At 42.9% G+C, this 16,652-nt stretch overlaps 1 protein-coding gene across 12 annotated transcripts in view; it reads left to right on the top strand.

Annotated features, from left to right (window-relative positions):
• Positions 1 to 15,385, top strand: part of LOC139583358 (protein 4.1-like) — a 124,577-nt gene extending 109,192 nt beyond the window's left edge. For 11 of the 12 annotated variants that reach the window (XM_071414334.1, XM_071414336.1, XM_071414339.1 and 8 more), the window contains 6 exons: positions 2,024 to 2,170; positions 4,709 to 4,828; positions 5,071 to 5,163; positions 7,760 to 7,840; positions 10,248 to 10,364; positions 13,764 to 15,385. In XM_071414334.1, coding sequence (XP_071270435.1) covers positions 2,024 to 2,170; positions 4,709 to 4,828; positions 5,071 to 5,163; positions 7,760 to 7,840; positions 10,248 to 10,358 — 552 coding nt within the window. In that variant the 3' untranslated portion in view covers positions 10,359 to 10,364; positions 13,764 to 15,385. The remainder of the gene's footprint in view (positions 1 to 2,023; positions 2,171 to 4,708; positions 4,829 to 5,070; positions 5,164 to 7,759; positions 7,841 to 10,247; positions 10,365 to 13,763) is intronic. The other variant, XM_071414338.1, reaches the window with a different exon arrangement.
• Positions 15,386 to 16,652: the final 1,267 nt, after the last annotated feature.

The following is a 16,652-nucleotide window of genomic DNA, read 5'->3' as shown; positions in this document are numbered from 1 at the left end:
AGGTTTCTTATAACAACTGTTGACATAGAGGTACAGGTTTCTTATAACACCTGTTGACATAGAGGTTACAGGTTTCTTATAACAACTGTTGACATAGAGGTGCAGGTTTCTTATAACAACTGTTGACATTGAGGTGCAGGTTTCTTATAACAACTGTTGACATAGAGGTGCAGGTTTCTTATAACAACTGTTGACATAGAGGTGCAGGTTTCTTATAACAACTGTTGACATAGAGGTACAGGTTTCTTATAACAACTGTTGACATAGAGGTTACAGGTTTCTTATAACAACTGTTGACATAGAGGTACAGGTTTCTTATAACAACTGTTGACATAGAGGTGCAGGTTTCTTATAACAACTGTTGACATAGAGGTTACAGGTTTCTTATAACAACTGTTGACATAGAGGTTACAGGTTTCTTATAACAACTGTTGACATAGAGGTTACAGGTTTCTTATAACAACTGTTGACATAGAGGTGCAGGTTTCTTATAACAACTGTTGACATTGAGGTGCAGGTTTCTTATAACAACTGTTGACATAGAGGTTACAGGTTTCTTATAACAACTGTTGACATAGAGGTGCAGGTTTCTTATAACAACTGTTGACATAGAGGTGCAGGTTTCTTATAACAACTGTTGACATAGAGGTGCAGGTTTCTTATAACAACTGTTGACATAGAGGTGCAGGTTTCTTATAACAACAGTTGACATAGAGGTGCAGGTTTCTTATAACAACTGTTGACATAGCATAGAGGTGCAGGTTTCTTATAACAACTGTTGACATAGAGGTGCAGGTTTCTTATAACAACTGTTGACATAGAGGTGCAGGTTTCTTATAACAACTGTTGACATAGAGGTGCAGGTTTCTTATAACAACTGTTGACATAGAGGTGCAAGTTTCTTATAACAACTGTTGACATAGAGGTGCAGTTTTCTTATAACAACTGTTGACATAGAGGTGCAGGTTTCTTATAACAACTGTTGACATAGAGGTGCAGTTTTCTTATAACAACTGTTGACATAGAGGTGCAGTTTTCTTATAACAACTGTTGACATAGAGGTGCAGGTTTCTTATAACAACTGTTGACATAGAGGTTACAGGTTTCTTATAACAACTGTTGACATAGAGGTGCAGGTTTCTTATAACAACTGTTGACATAGAGGTGCAGGTTTCTTATAACAACTGTTGACATAGAGGTGCAGGTTTCTTATAACAACTGTTGACATAGAGGTGCAGGTTTCTTATAACAACTGTTGACATAGAGGTGCAGGTTTCTTATAACAACTGTTGACATAGAGGTTACAGGTGTCTTATAACAACTGTTGCGGATTTTATATCTTGTGGTCGTCTTCAAAGTTGTTTCCGAGGGTCGCAAGAATATATAAATTAGCATGACACGAGCTGAATGAAATGTAAAAGGCTTTGAAAATGAAAAGCTTGGTATACACTCAGTGCTCCGTTGAAATTTATAGAGATATGCTTGTTTTTGTGAGAAATCTAATAATAACAGGAATTTCGAATTAAAATAAAGTGTATACTAAAATATGAAAATACTACATGTCATGTCTCAAAATCAATATCTATCTTACCTCTATATTGTTTTATGTCCTACGGATTCGAGAAGAAAGATGACCAGTTCAAAGGGAAAGTGAGCCTGTCATGTAGCCAATAGCCTTAATTCTTGCAAGGCATCCAGCCTAGCTGACACAATGCACTTTTCCTTTTTTTTTACCACTTTTTTCCCTCTGGCCTCCCTAATCTAAGCCATCTAACAACGGTAAAAACTCCAATAACTTTTGAATGGATTATGATAGAGACATGAGGTTTGGACCATTGGTTTTTCTTAGAGGACTATCTGCACAAATAATATTTGTTTACTCATTGGTCAAAAGATGTGTTTTTGATTGGACACCCTACAGATTCATGCTATTTTTTCATCTGCTTCCATACTACTGTAGATTCAATCCATATTGAAGGTTCAAGAAGACTGTTGGTGATGTCTTGTTTGTTTCCTTTGTTAGACAACAGAGAAGGTGGAGCGGATCGTGCTGCAGACAGAGGTGGTATCATCCCAACAAGAAAAAGACCAGGACCAGCCTGAGCTGAAGTCGGCACAGCCAGAACAGCCTGACAACTTGGAGAACCAGGCAGAGCATCAGACTGAGCAGGTAGAGACAGACTCACTGGAAGGGATAGAGGACGATAGGCCTCAGTCCATGCTGGGGTTTACAGGGCTGAGTATGCATGATGACCACTCTGACGACTCAGACACGCCAAGCGAGGCAAGTGACACTAGTGACGCCGCTAGCGTAGCCTCGGCGGGGCCGGCCCTGACTGCCGCAGCCAAGGCTGCCGTGGACAAGGCTATAGGGGCGGCGGTGAAGCAGGCGGAGGCCGAGGAGAAAACTCCAGCCCCAGGCTCGGGTGGAAGCCTAGGCCTTGGGCTGGACAGTCAGTCAGAGGGAGAGGAGTCAGCAGGGTCAGTCTCAGAGGAGGAAGCGGAGAAGGAGAACAGCCAAGACTGGAGAGGGTGCTTCGTGCCCCCCTCCCCCGTGCACCCCTCTCCTATTGGAGCGTCCTGGCAGAGTCTCAGTGGGGAGGTAGCTGCTGCAAGGGCTCACTCGGAGGTAACACCCCAAAAGAGCCCCAAAATGTTCCCTAGTTGCCCCATTGACCTGTAGTACCTCTCCATAAGTGCCCCCCTAAACTATCCTTAACTGTCCTTCCCACTTGTCTACAATAGCACTGGAAAAGCTACTCCTGTCTCATATTCCTTTTTGCCCATGCTATTTAGAAAGTGCTCAATCTGTTGCAGTCTTGCCTTCCCATTCCCCTGTAATATCACTGGAAAGATTCTCCCCAAATGATCCCAATCTTGGCCTCCCATTAGCTAGTTGTGCCAATAAGCAGGAAGCACGCAATTTATCCCAATCTTGGTCGTATTACCACAGAATCAGCTACCCAACTCCCCCAGTCCTGACCCTCCTCTTTGCCAATAGTAGCAGTCAGCCAGCCTGTGCAGGTGGGAGACTGTCCTTTTCCCTGTTTCCTGTCCCTGTTTCTGCCCACTGGGTTTTCTATTGGAAAGCATTACCATGGCCAGGCAGGCTGTACATACTGTATGCTACTGTATCTATCAGCCAGGGAGGTATTGAAAACGGTTGAAGATTGCATAGAGGGACTTCTTGCGTGTGTGATTGTGTGATTGTGTATATGCAGGCCTGTGTTTGTTCTTACAGCGCCACTATAAACGCTATAATATTTTCGAGCTGCACATATACACACAGTATCATAGTGGAAACAGTTTATTTCTTCATGACTTGTTGTTGCTCTATTTCCTCAATGTTCAGATACACTGAGTATCTTAAAACATTAAGAACACCTTCCGAATATTCAGTTGCTAGACGGCTTAAAAATGTTTCTTTCACCTGTCTCCTTCCCTTCATCTAAACTGACTGAAGTGGATTTAACAAGTGACATCAATAAGGGATCATATCTTTCACCTGGAATCATCTGGTCCGTCTATGTCATGGAAAGAGCAGCTGTTCTTCATGTTTTACTCAGTGTTGATTACCTTTGTGGCAATCATGAGCAGCAATGAATTAGAATGTTTTATGGACACACGTCTATGAGAAGCACAGATTGAATAGATAGCGGTCTGTTGCAGGATTATTGTCTATCGGTCCACAGACATTTTCTAATTATGTGAACCGTTTCAGTTTATAAATACAATCCTGCCAGGTAGACCCATTTGGCTTTCTCCTAAATGAATGAATATGCTTCCACAATCCCACATAAGACTTACTCTGTGGTGAACTGTGATGAATTCTTAGTGAATGGTCCAGGATGATGCACTAAGTGTAGTAGCCCCTTCCATCATAAATTTAAAAAATGACTATTTATGTTATAACAACATCTCTGCTATTTGCTTTCGGGATTTATGTTATCATTTTGATTTGATTCATTTTGATAATTGTATAAATATTCTATCAGAGAGAGGATGGTCCTCATGAACAGCCAGTCCTTCAGTACTTTCCCTTTCCTCTTTCTATGACCTTTCAATTCATTCATTAATTGCTTGTGTGTCCTGTAGACAGACGGTGACAATGTAATTGTGTGTGAGCATGCAAACATGATTGCCTGTGTGTGTATAAATAAATATAAGGGTGAAATCTTATTTTCTGCCCCATTTTCATTTATAATTTCTCTCTCTCTCTCTCTATCCATATCTCTTTCTCTCACCCGCTCTCTCTATCCCTCTTTCTCCATCCCTGTCTTTATTTCTCTCTCTATCCCTCTCTATCTCTCTTTATTTCTCTGTTTCTATCTCTCTCCCTCTCTCTCCATCCCTCTCTTTATTTCTCTCTCTCTCTATCCCTCCCTCTCTCTCTCTCTATCCCTCTCTTTCTCTCTCTATATCCCTCTCCCTATATTTCTCTCACTCTACCCCCCCTCACTCACTCTCTCTCTCTCTCTCTCTCTCTCTATCTCTCTCCCTCTCCCTCTCTCTCTCCCTCTCTCTCCATCCGTCTCTTTATTTCTCTCTCTCTCTATCCCTCCCTCTCTCTCTTTCTATCCCTCTCGCTCTCTCTCTTTATCCCTCTCCCTCTATTTCTCTCACTACCCCCCCCCCCTCTCTCTCTCTCTCTCACTCTCTCACACTCTCTCTCTCTCTCTCTCTCTCTCTCTATCCCTCTCTCTCTCAGTTGTCTGTGCTGGAGGCTCCAGAGGTCCTGACCTTCAACAGGGCAGGCGTGGTGGATGTGACCCATGGGGTCCCTGTAATACACACGGAAATGAAAACTGTCACATACCAGTCACTAGAGGTAAAGGCCCTCTCGTCAGACTTATGTCTCATGCTCTATTCTGGATATTCTCATATACTTTTTGACCTGGGTAGTGTTCATTAGGGCACACAATGGAAAATGTTGTAAAACTCTAATTGCAACAAAAAACGTCCAAGTAGTTCCTCCTTGTTTCAATCCGTTTTACAACATTTGGTGCCTAAGGAATACGACCCTGTTCTTCCATCCAATTGAGATGATGAATTGTGTTTGTGTTGTTCCAGGCTGACGCTGATCCCGAGGCGGGGGTGTTGATGAGTGCCCAGACCATCACCTCAGACACCACCAGCACCACCACAACCACACATATCACTAAGGTAGATACTACCTGACCTCAACTCAGAGGGGTGCCACTGTCATTCACCTCTGCTTTATCCATGAGTCCCTTTTGTGTCCCTTTGATATTTTAAGTTTAAATTGTGCACCAATTGTAACGAGCGCCCTGAGAGTCGGGAAGCAAGTTCAGGGAGTGAGTGTTTTAATAAATAAACAAAACAATAAACACGTAACACAAACAAACGCACGTACATGAAAACAGAGTCAATAACACCTGAGGAAAGAACCAAGGAAAGTGACAGATATAGGGAAGATAATCAAGGAGGTGATGGAGTCCAGGTGAGGTGCGTGAGACGATGGTGACAGGTGTGCGGGATATTCAGCAGCCGGATGACCTAGAGGCTGGAGAGGGAGTATACGTGACAGTATCCCCGAAACTAGGCTCTAGCCGCAGGACGCCGTCAAAGATGACGAACCCGGGGATCAGGAGCGGACCGGTCACCCCTGCTGATGTGCGAGAACCTGTCACGCCAGCTGAGGCTCGGGAACCTGTCGAGTCAGCTGGGGCGCGGGAACCTGACAGATCGGTTGAGGCAGGGGAACCTGGCGATCCGGCGGAGGCATGAAAGCCCAACGAGCCGGCTGAGGCGGGGAGCCTAGCGATCCGGCTGAGGCATGAAAGCCCAACGAGCCAGCTGAGGCAGGGGAGCCTAGCGATCCGGCTGAGGCATGAAAGCCCAACGAGCCAGCTGAGGCAGGGGAGCCCGGCGATCCGGCTAAGGTATGAAAGCCCAACGAGACGGCTGAGGCAGGGGAGCCTGGCGATCCGGCTAAGGTATGAAAGCCCAACGAGCCGGCTGAGGCAGTGGAGCCTGGCGATCCGGCTAAGGTATGAAAGCCCAACGAGCCAGCTGAGGCAGGGGAGCCTGGCGATCCGGCTAAGGTATGAAAGCCCAACAAGCCGGCTGAGGCAGTGGAGCCTGGCGATCCGGCTAAGGTATGAAAGCCCAACGAGCCAGCTGAGGCAGGGGAGCCCGGCGATCCGGCTAAGGTATGAAAGCCGAACGAGCCGGCTGAGGCAGTGGAGCCTGGCGATCCGGCTGAGGCATGAGAGCCTGATGAGCCGGCTGAGGCAGGGGAACCTGGCGATCCGGCGGAGGCATGAGAGCCTGATGAGCCGGCTGAGGCAGGGTAGCCTGGCAATCTGGTTGAGGCATGAGAGCCTGATGAGCCGGCTGAGGCAGGGTAGCCTGGCAATCTGGTTGAGGCATGAGAGCCTGTAGCAGTTTCCGGACCCAACGTCATTACTTTAACCCAAAAATAACATTAAAAAAACACTTGCTGATGCTTCCCTTAGATGAGGTGTTATTCTGTAACGAGTTCGCTGAGAGTCGGGAAGCAAGTTCAGGGTGTGAGTGTTTTAATAAATAAATTAAACACGTAACACAAACAACGCACCGACATGAAAACAGAGTCAATAACACCTGAGGAAAGAACCAAGAGGAGGGACAGATATAGGGAAGGTAATCAAGGAGGTGATGGAGTCCAGGTGAGTGTCATGAGGCGCAGGTGTGCGAGACGATGGTGACAGGTGTGTGGGATAATCAGCAGCCTGATGACCTAGAGGCCGGAGAGAGAGTATACGTGACACCAATATTGCATTTTAAAAGCCTGATATATTAAATGAAGTGCCTTTTAATATAGACCGCATAGACAAATAAATAAAACAGATTGTTTATATTAATAAATCCAGCATTTTGACATGTCCCTCCGTGCACCCTCTGTGACTTTTAGGAAGATTTTAACCCACTTAAACTCCAAAACTTCTCCAGGTTTTCACCATCATTGTAAAGCCCAAGTTATTTTATTTCTTTGACAAAGTAATTTCTAAAGATTATTATTTATTTAATGTGATTAGTGATTCATTTACGTCTGTCCCTCATTTTAAGGTCAACCCTGTTACGTGAACTGAACTCTCATTTTAATAAGATGAAATTATTTAATAAGATTAAATAAAAAAAATTGAACATCTAATAGTCCAATCATAGTGTAAAAGCAGGTGAGCTGGTTCTACTATGTTTGCCATTTTCTGGTGTTTTGTGTTGGAAAACAAAGCAGTTTGAGCATTACACTTCAACCCTGTTACCAATAGATAGACAGGCATTTTATTTTAAAAATTACAATTTCCTTCTTTTTTTGTGAAGCTTGCATTCAACAAGCTTCCATTCCCTCTGTCACAAGGGGATTTACGTCTGATTTAAAATGAAATTGTCAACACTGTTACTATATTTGGCACTTACTGTAGTCCATTTGTTTTTTTGTTTTTTAAATTATTAAATTGAACATGTTATCTTTATGACAGAATGTTAAAATTAAAATTCACCAAGTTCCACTACCCAAAAGGGACTAGTTTCGTGGAACGACCCAGTGGCATGGCTAGCATACTGTATGAGTGAATAGGGCGTGGATATGGATTCCACTGGTTTGTTAGTGGTGCATCATTTCACTATTAATTAGGTGGTTCCATTGGCTCAGTTGGTTTCAAGCTTGGTGCTTCCAATACTACAGCTGTGGGTTCCTTTAGGCTTTGTTGTTCCACGTCTGAAATATACCTCAAATTCAATTACATTTTTCCAGACTGTGAAAGGAGGCATCTCGGAAACCAGGATCGAGAAGAGAATCGTAATCTCGGGTGATGCAGACATGGACCATGACGAGGTAAAAGGATATACTGTTTCTTCACTCTTGCACTGTGTGTCCTCTAGCATGCATCCTAAGTATCCTTACAGCTACTAAATAGGCTTAGCTATTTTAACAAGTCGATTGGTAACTGGAGACATTGCTGATGTCAAGATATTCGGTCCCCTACCCGACGAACAAACTGGTGGCAAAGAGATCATTATGCTGTCTTTTATGATGTCATGGTCCCGCTGTATACTAGTTGTAACAAGTTTTGTTATCGTCTTTTTAGTAACCAGAAAAAGACGTCTTTATCTGGTTGTAATGTGACCAGATAACAATATAAAGTATTTTCGATGATGTCTTAAAGTCGTTGTTCACACACACAGTGACGGAGGTGTTCACACACACACAGTGACGGAGGTGTTCTCACTCACAGTGACGGAGGTGTTCTCACACACGGTGACGTAGGTGTTCTCACACAGTGACGGAGGTGTTCACACACACACAGTGACGGAGGTGTTCTCACACACACAGTGACGGAGGTGTTCACACACACAGTGACGGAGGTGTTCACACACACAGTGACGGAGGTGTTCTCACACACAGTGACGGAGGTGTTCTCACACACACGGTGACGGAGGTGTTCTCACACACGGTGACGGAGGTGTTCACACACACAGTGACGGAGGTGTTCACACACACAGTGACGGAGGTGTTCTCACACACACAGTGACGGAGGTGTTCACACACACGGTGACGTAGGTGTTCTCACACACACGGTGACGGAGGTGTTCTCACACACGGTGACGGAGGTGTTCACACACACAGTGACGGAGGTGTTCTCACACACAGTGACGGAGGTGTTCTCACACACACAGTGACGGAGGTGTTCACACACACAGTGACGGAGGTGTTCACACACACAGTGACGGAGGTGTTCTCACACACAGTGACGGAGGTGTTCTCACACACACAGTGACGGAGGTGTTCACACACACGGTGACGGAGGTGTTCTCACACGGTGACGGAGGTGTTCTCACACACACAGTGACGGAGGTGTTCACACACACACAGTGACGGAGGTGTTCTCACACACACAGTGACGGAGGTGTTCACACACACACAGTGACGGAGGTGTTCTCACACACACAGTGACGGAGGTGTTCACACACACAGTGACGGAGGTGTTCTCACACACAGTGACGGAGGTGTTCACACACACAGTGACGGAGGTGTTCTCACACACAGTGACGGAGGTGTTCTCACACACAGTGACGGAGGTGTTCTCACACACAGTGACGTAGGTGTTCTCACACACAGTGACGGGGGTGTTCACACACACAGTGACGGAGGTGTTCACACACACGGTGACGGAGGTGTTCACACACACGGTGACGGAGGTGTTCACACACACAGTGACGGAGGTGTTCTCACACACAGTGACGGAGGTGTTCACACACACAGTGACGGAGGTGTTCACACACACAGTGATGGAGGTGTTCTCACACACAGTGACGGGGGTGTTCACACACACAGTGACGGAGGTGTTCACACACACAGTGAAGGAGGTATACCCAACCACACTGTGAAGGAGGTATCCCCAACCTCACTGTGAAGGAGGTATACCCAACCACACTGTGAAGGAGGTATCCCCAACCACACTGTGAAGGAGGTATCTCCAACCACACAGTGAAGGAGGTATCCCCAACCTCACTGTGAAGGAGGTATACCCAACCACACTGTGAAGGAGGTATCCCCAACCACACTGTGAAGGAGGTATCTCCAACCACACAGTGAAGGAGGTATACCCAACCACACTGTGAAGGAGGTATCCCCAACCTCACTGTGAAGGAGGTATCTCCAACCACACAGTGAAGGAGGTATACCCAACCACACTGTGAAGGAGGTATCCCCAACCTCACTGTGAAGGAGGTATCCCCAACCACACTGTGAAGGAGGTATCCCCAACCACACTGTGAAGGAGGTATCTCCAACCACACAGTGAAGGAGGTATACCCAACCACACAGTGAAGGAGGTATCCCCAACCACACTGTGAAGGAGGTATCCCCAACCTCACTGTGAAGGAGGTATCTCCAACCACACAGTGAAGGAGGTATACCCAACCACACTGTGAAGGAGGTATCCCCAACCTCACTGTGAAGGAGGTATCCCCAACCACACTGTGAAGGAGGTATCCCCAACCACACTGTGAAGGAGGTATCTCCAACCACACAGTGAAGGAGGTATACCCAACCACACAGTGAAGGAGGTATCCCCAACCACACTGTGAAGGAGGTATCCCCAACCACACTGTGAAGGAGGTATACCCAACCTCACTGTGACTAGTCCAGCCCTTGCCCTTGTGATTCTGATCATGCCCATTCCACCTTCCTCTCTGTTTCCCTCCATGGGGTGTTTGGCATAATGTCTGTCTGTCTGTAGGCCTTGGCTCAGGCCATAAAGGAGGCCAAAGAGCAGCACCCTGACATGTCAGTGACCAAAGTAGTGGTCCACAAAGAGACTGAGATCACGCCCGAGGAGGGCGAAGAGTGACCGCAGGTAAGGGGACCACGTCGGTCGGTCTGTGACGGCTGGGTCTGGCTGGCAGGACACTGACAAGTAACCCTCTCCATTCCCTCCACATCCATCCTCTGCTTCTTGTGCTGTCTACAGTCACCGGCTTCCCCATAGGGCTGCTCGATGCTCAGCTTGCTGTACTAACCTGGGGCTGCTTTCAGCTTTCCACAGTCCTCTCCCTCTCCACAGTCAACTATAGTATCATGATTCCTTCTGTGTGGATGGAGTCTCTCTCTCATATATATATATATATATATATATATATATATATATATATATATATATATATATATATACACATACTGTATGGAGTCTCTATATATACTGTATGGAGTCTCTATATATACTGTATGGAGTCTCTATATTTACTGTATGGAGTCTCTGTATTTACTGTATGGAGTGTCTATATATATACTGTATGGAGTCTCTATATATACTGTATGGAGTCTCTATATTTACTGTATGGAGTCTCTGTATTTACTGTATGGAGTGTCTATATATATATACTGTATGGAGTCTCTATATATTTACTGTATGGAGTCTATATATACTGTATGGAGTTTCTATATTTACTGTATGGAGTCTCTATATATACTGTATGGAGTCTCTATATATACTGTATGGAGTCTCTATATTTACTGTATGGTGTCTCTCTATATATACTGTATGGAGTCTATATATATACTTTATGGAGTCTCTATATATACTGTATGGAGTCTCTATATATACTGTATGTAGTCTCTATATATACTGTATGGTGTCTCTCTGCATACTGTATGGAGTCTCTCTATATACTGTATGGAGTCTCTATATATACTTTATGGAGTCTCTATATATACTGTATGGAGTCTCTCTACATACTGTATGGAGTCTCTATATACTTTATGGAGTCTCTAGATATATACTGTATGGAGTGTATATATATACTGTATGGAGTCTCTATATAATGTATGGAGTCTCTCTATATAATGTATGGAGTCTCTATATATACTGTATGGAGTCTCTATGTACTGTATGGAGTCTCTCTATATACTGTATGGAGTCTCTCTATATACTGTATGGAGTCTCTCTATATACTGTATGGAGTCTCTATGTACTGTATGGAGTCTCTCTATATACTGTATGGAGTCTCTCTCTATATACTGTATGGAGTCTCTATATACTGTATGGAGTCTCTCTATATATACTGTATGGACTCTCTCTATATACTGTATGGAGTCTCTATATATACTGTATGGAGTCTCTCTATATACTGTATGGAGTCTCTCTATATACTGTATGGAGTTTCTATATATACTGTATGGAGTCTATATATACTGTATGGAGTCTCTCTATATACTGTATGGAGTCTCTATATATACTGTATGGAGTCTCTCTCTATATATATATACTGTATGGAGTCTCTATATACTGTATGGAGTCTCTCTATATATACTGTATGGTGTCTCTCTCTATATACTGTATGGTGTCTCTCTCTATATACTGTATGGAGTCTCTCTATATACTGTATGGAGTCTCTATATACTGTATGGAGTCTCTCTATATACTGTATGGAGTCTCTATATACTGTATGGAGTCTCTCTATACTGTATGGAGTCTCTCTATATACTGTATGGAGTCTCTCTATATACTGTATGGAGTCTTTATGTACTGTATGGAGTCTCTCTATATACTGTATGGAGTCTCTCTATATACTGTATGGAGTCTCTCTATATACTGTATGGAGTCTCTCTATATACTGTATGGAGTCTTTATGTACTGTATGGAGTCTCTCTATATACTGTATGGAGTCTCTCTATATACTGTATGGAGTCTCTCTATATACTGTATGGAGTCTCTATGTACTGTATGGAGTCTCTCTATATACTGTATGGAGTCTCTCTATATACTCTATGGAGTCTCTCTATATACTGTATGGAGTCTCTATGTACTGTATGGAGTCTCTCTATATACTGTATGGAGTCTCTCTATATACTGTATGGAGTCTCTCTATATACTGTATGGAGTCTCTATGTACTGTATGGAGTCTCTCTATATACTGTATGGAGTCTCTCTATATACTGTATGGAGTCTCTCTATATACTGTATGGAGTCTCTATGTACTGTATGGAGTCTCTCTATATACTGTATGGAGTCTCTCTATATACTGTATGGAGTCTCTATGTACTGTATGGAGTCTCTCTATATACTGTATGGAGTCTCTCTATAGCCTTCCATGGCTGGCTTCTGTGCCTGTGATGGCTGTTATGGAAATGTTATTGGTCCTAATGTTTGCATTTCCTTTCAGCTTCTCATACCATTATTGACAATAAGCAATTCAAACGTTGTGTGTTTGCAATTCATTTTTTACTGTCTTGTCTAAATTTCAAGTTTGGTTTTGATTGTTGTCTATATAATTATCTCTGTTATCTCTGGTAGTGTTCAGAGTGTACTGGTTTTCATACTACCAGTTTGTCTCATTCCTATCAAATGAGGGGTTAATTGATCCGTGTGTTTAACTACATTATATCATTATTTACCCTCTTTCTGGTTATTATGGCATAATGCTCAAGAGAGACACCAGTTTACATTTCTTATTGTCAAAGTTTCTGTATGCTGTAGTAGAGACATATTGCTTGGCAGGGGCTGTCTAGTCTATTAACCCTTTAAAATAAATGGTCATGTCTTAGCATGCAGCTTGTATGAATCTGTGTCTGATAAGTGTTGGTTTAGATGGAAAAGGTTCTTCTGCTGATAACAAACAAACCGTTGACTGCCATTCACACGACCTCTGGCATTCACACGACCTCTGGCATTCACACGACCTCTGGCATTCACACGACCTCTGGTATTCACACGACCTCTGGCATTCACACGACCTCTGGCATTCACACGACCTCTGCCATTCACACGACCTCTGGCATTCACACGACCTCTGACATTCACACGACCTCTGGTATTCACACGACCTCTGGAATTCACACGACCTCTGGTATTCACACGACCTTTGCCATTCACAAGACCTCTGCCATTCACACGACCTCTGATATTCACACGACCTCTGATATTCACATGACCTCTGATATTCACACGACCTCTGGTATTCACACGACCTCTGCCATTCACACGACCTCTGCCATTCACACGACCTCTGCCAGTCACACGACCTCTGCCAGTCACACGACCTCTGGCATTCACACGACCTCTGATATTCACATGACCTCTGATATTCACACGACCTCTCTCATGCTATTCTTCTTATCTTCAATCATAACAGCTACAATAACATAAAACATTTCCTTTTTTCCATCCTTCTGAAAAAGATGTACCTTCAACAAGAATGGGAGTGTTCATCTGTTTCATCTTAGCACGTGCTCTATAACGATACTCTCTCTCTTTCAGGAGTGACGGGTCACCGGGTTCACCAACGTTTCGGGAGCATTCTGTTAACGTTACTTCACGCTGTTCAGAGTAAGGGACGCAAGCAGGATAGTGGCGTTGCCGACGGACAGCACCCCACTGTAGCAGACACTAATATTGCATCCGACCACTACTGAACTAACCTCATCCACCCACACTCCCTCACTCACTTACCATCACTACTGGCAAACACAAACCTACCTTCATAGGAACATGTATATTGCATGAAAAGGGAACAATTCTGCATTTTTGTAAAAGAAAAAAAAAAAAAGATATATCAAAAGTTCTACATGTTTTGCTTGACCTGTAAACTCAGACTCAAAGGTTTAAGAATGTATGTGATGAGAGTTAAGATAGTATCGATCATTATGTTGTATTTATTATCAAACTGCTCACTTGGAAACATGTATAATAGTAGGCTATGATGGCACAATATTTATCCACGCAATAGATGTGGCATTCATCTTGTCATAAGTCCCCTTATTTATCCCAAATGCTGATTTTATCCAATTTTACATAGAGTATTCCCTTTAAAAAGACAACAATAATATCTATGGTACTGGTACATGCATTTGCTTAGTAGGTCATTCATCAAAGATGATTTTGTTGTTTTTACTTTAATTGTAAATATGCTTATTTGGTTTTCATTAATTACAAGGTGAGGATGAGGATGATGAGGCAAAATATTGTAGAAGTGTTAGTTAGCAGGAAAAGTTAAACAGACTCCATTACTGTGACCTCTGAGGTGATTAAGAAACCCCTTATAATACAGTATGTGTCTTTACACTGTTGATTGTACTTTCTTGTTGGCTTGTATCTGAAATTATACCCTATTCCATATGGGCTCTGGTCAAAAGTAGTGTACTATATAGGGAATATGATGCAATTTTAGATACATAATTGTTAAGACACATTCTTAAAGGAAAATTCCACCCAAAAACAATATTTTGGTATTTGTTTCATTAGTCCATTGTTGACACAGTCCCAACATGTTTTGCTTGTCAGCAATCAAGTTTTCAAGATATGTAACTTTGAAAATACAGAAATCATCCCTGTATGATACATTTTGCATCCTATGATGCTGCGTTTTGCGTCATATGATGCATCATACAGGGATGATTTCTGTATTTTTAAAGTTACATATCTTGAAAACTTGATTGCTGACAAGCAAAACATTTTGGGACTATGTCAACATATGGGGGGGTGGCATTTTCCTTTAAGTCCTACCCAGAATCCTCCTCATCCCTGTGTGGCACATCCAAGCCTTAAAACTGTGCAGAATGGACAGACAACAACCTCAAGTACAAGCCTGCAGTGTGTGTTTGTGTGCTTGGTTTCTCCCACACAGAGGCATCATGCCCATCGAACCTGAGTTGGCACCATTGGGTGGCACATGCCCCCCTCAATATCATCCACTGGGATGAGAATACATAATTAGCAGTGTCTTATAGAATGAATATTAAGACATTATATATTCGGTCATCAGTGACCCCTCAGAGATATTGGGATCATGATGCCTCTGATCCCACCCCTTCAAATCATCAGCTGTAAAAACCATCCTTGTTGAATGTGTTTCCCACAAGATAAATAAATGGATAAATACATATTGTTGGATAAATTTTTATTTATTTTTTGTCAATCGTTGAAAATGTATTGGTGGTTGTGCTCTCATAAACTCATGGCCGTAACTCTACAGTGAAGCCATTTACAGTATCACAACCAGTTCAGAGTGACACGAGCCCACTACTCTTCTCTTCTTCTAACAAGCTACAGGTTATTTAACGAAAGGAACACCATTAGAAGGAAAGGCGTGACAAAATGGCTGATTGTACTTTCACCGAACACAAGTGCAGAGTCCGGGTTACAGTCATGTGTTGCAAGTTAAGGTGTAAATCACTTTGGTTGTGTGTGACAGACTAGTAATGTTCCTAACCAAGCCAAATGTCCATCAACAAGACAGTTACTTTGAATGACTCATTTGAGAAGCAGTGTTTGGTGGGAAACTGAAATGTAATATGATAATTCAGTTCCACAACAGTATTGTCTAGAGGGACCTAACCAGTCAGAAACTAGAAGCATCTCGAAGTAGGAGTGCTACCTATCCAGGATCAGCCAGACTGCTTTGTGATCACCCTGCTCAAAGGATGCTGGAAGCTTATAGCTGTTTGTCGCAAAATTAGCCTTTTGAACCATAGATGTGTACAGTGTATATCTACTGTATATTTCTCTCAGCCCAGTTAATTAAGTGTTTTTGCTGAAGTTATACATTATATAGAAATGTTCCAAATGTGTCTTCAGCTTTGCAAAATTGTTTTTAGTATTTTAAACGGATCATTAGGCAAAGGCAAAGTTGTTGACTACCCAGTAGCCACAATGTATTTTCAATTACAGATTTGACCTTTCAGAGCATATTGAATCTGGCTTTGCTCTAATTCAGAGTGCAACTACACCAATGGAACATGAAGTCAACTGTGAAGGCACAGCTGCTCTGGCATGAAGCAGATGGGGCCATAGTGCCCACTGCTAATGGCTGTATAAGCATCATGTTCATTATTCTAACTCTGAACACAAACCATAACAAATATCTATTGATGGTGCAATCCAAACCTTCAAGAGATGTGCAGCACATTGTTAAATAACCATATTACATTTACAGAAATATTAAATTGACATCTCTGGGATATAAAACAGGGAATCATTATGCAAGGTGGCATCTCCAATTAGCATTAATTATTGTATTGCAGTAGAGACTGAAAGAAAATTGCTTTAATGTAATTTGGGCATATACATTTAGAATACCACTAAAGGGAACCATGACATCAGTAATAGCCAATATCCATCATCCCATTACAATTAAGGACCATAAGAAAA

This window comes from Salvelinus alpinus, chromosome 8, assembly GCF_045679555.1.
Source record: "Salvelinus alpinus chromosome 8, SLU_Salpinus.1, whole genome shotgun sequence".
Taxonomy (NCBI): Eukaryota; Metazoa; Chordata; class Actinopteri; order Salmoniformes; family Salmonidae; genus Salvelinus; species Salvelinus alpinus.
This window is presented reverse-complemented; position numbering and strand designations above follow the sequence as displayed.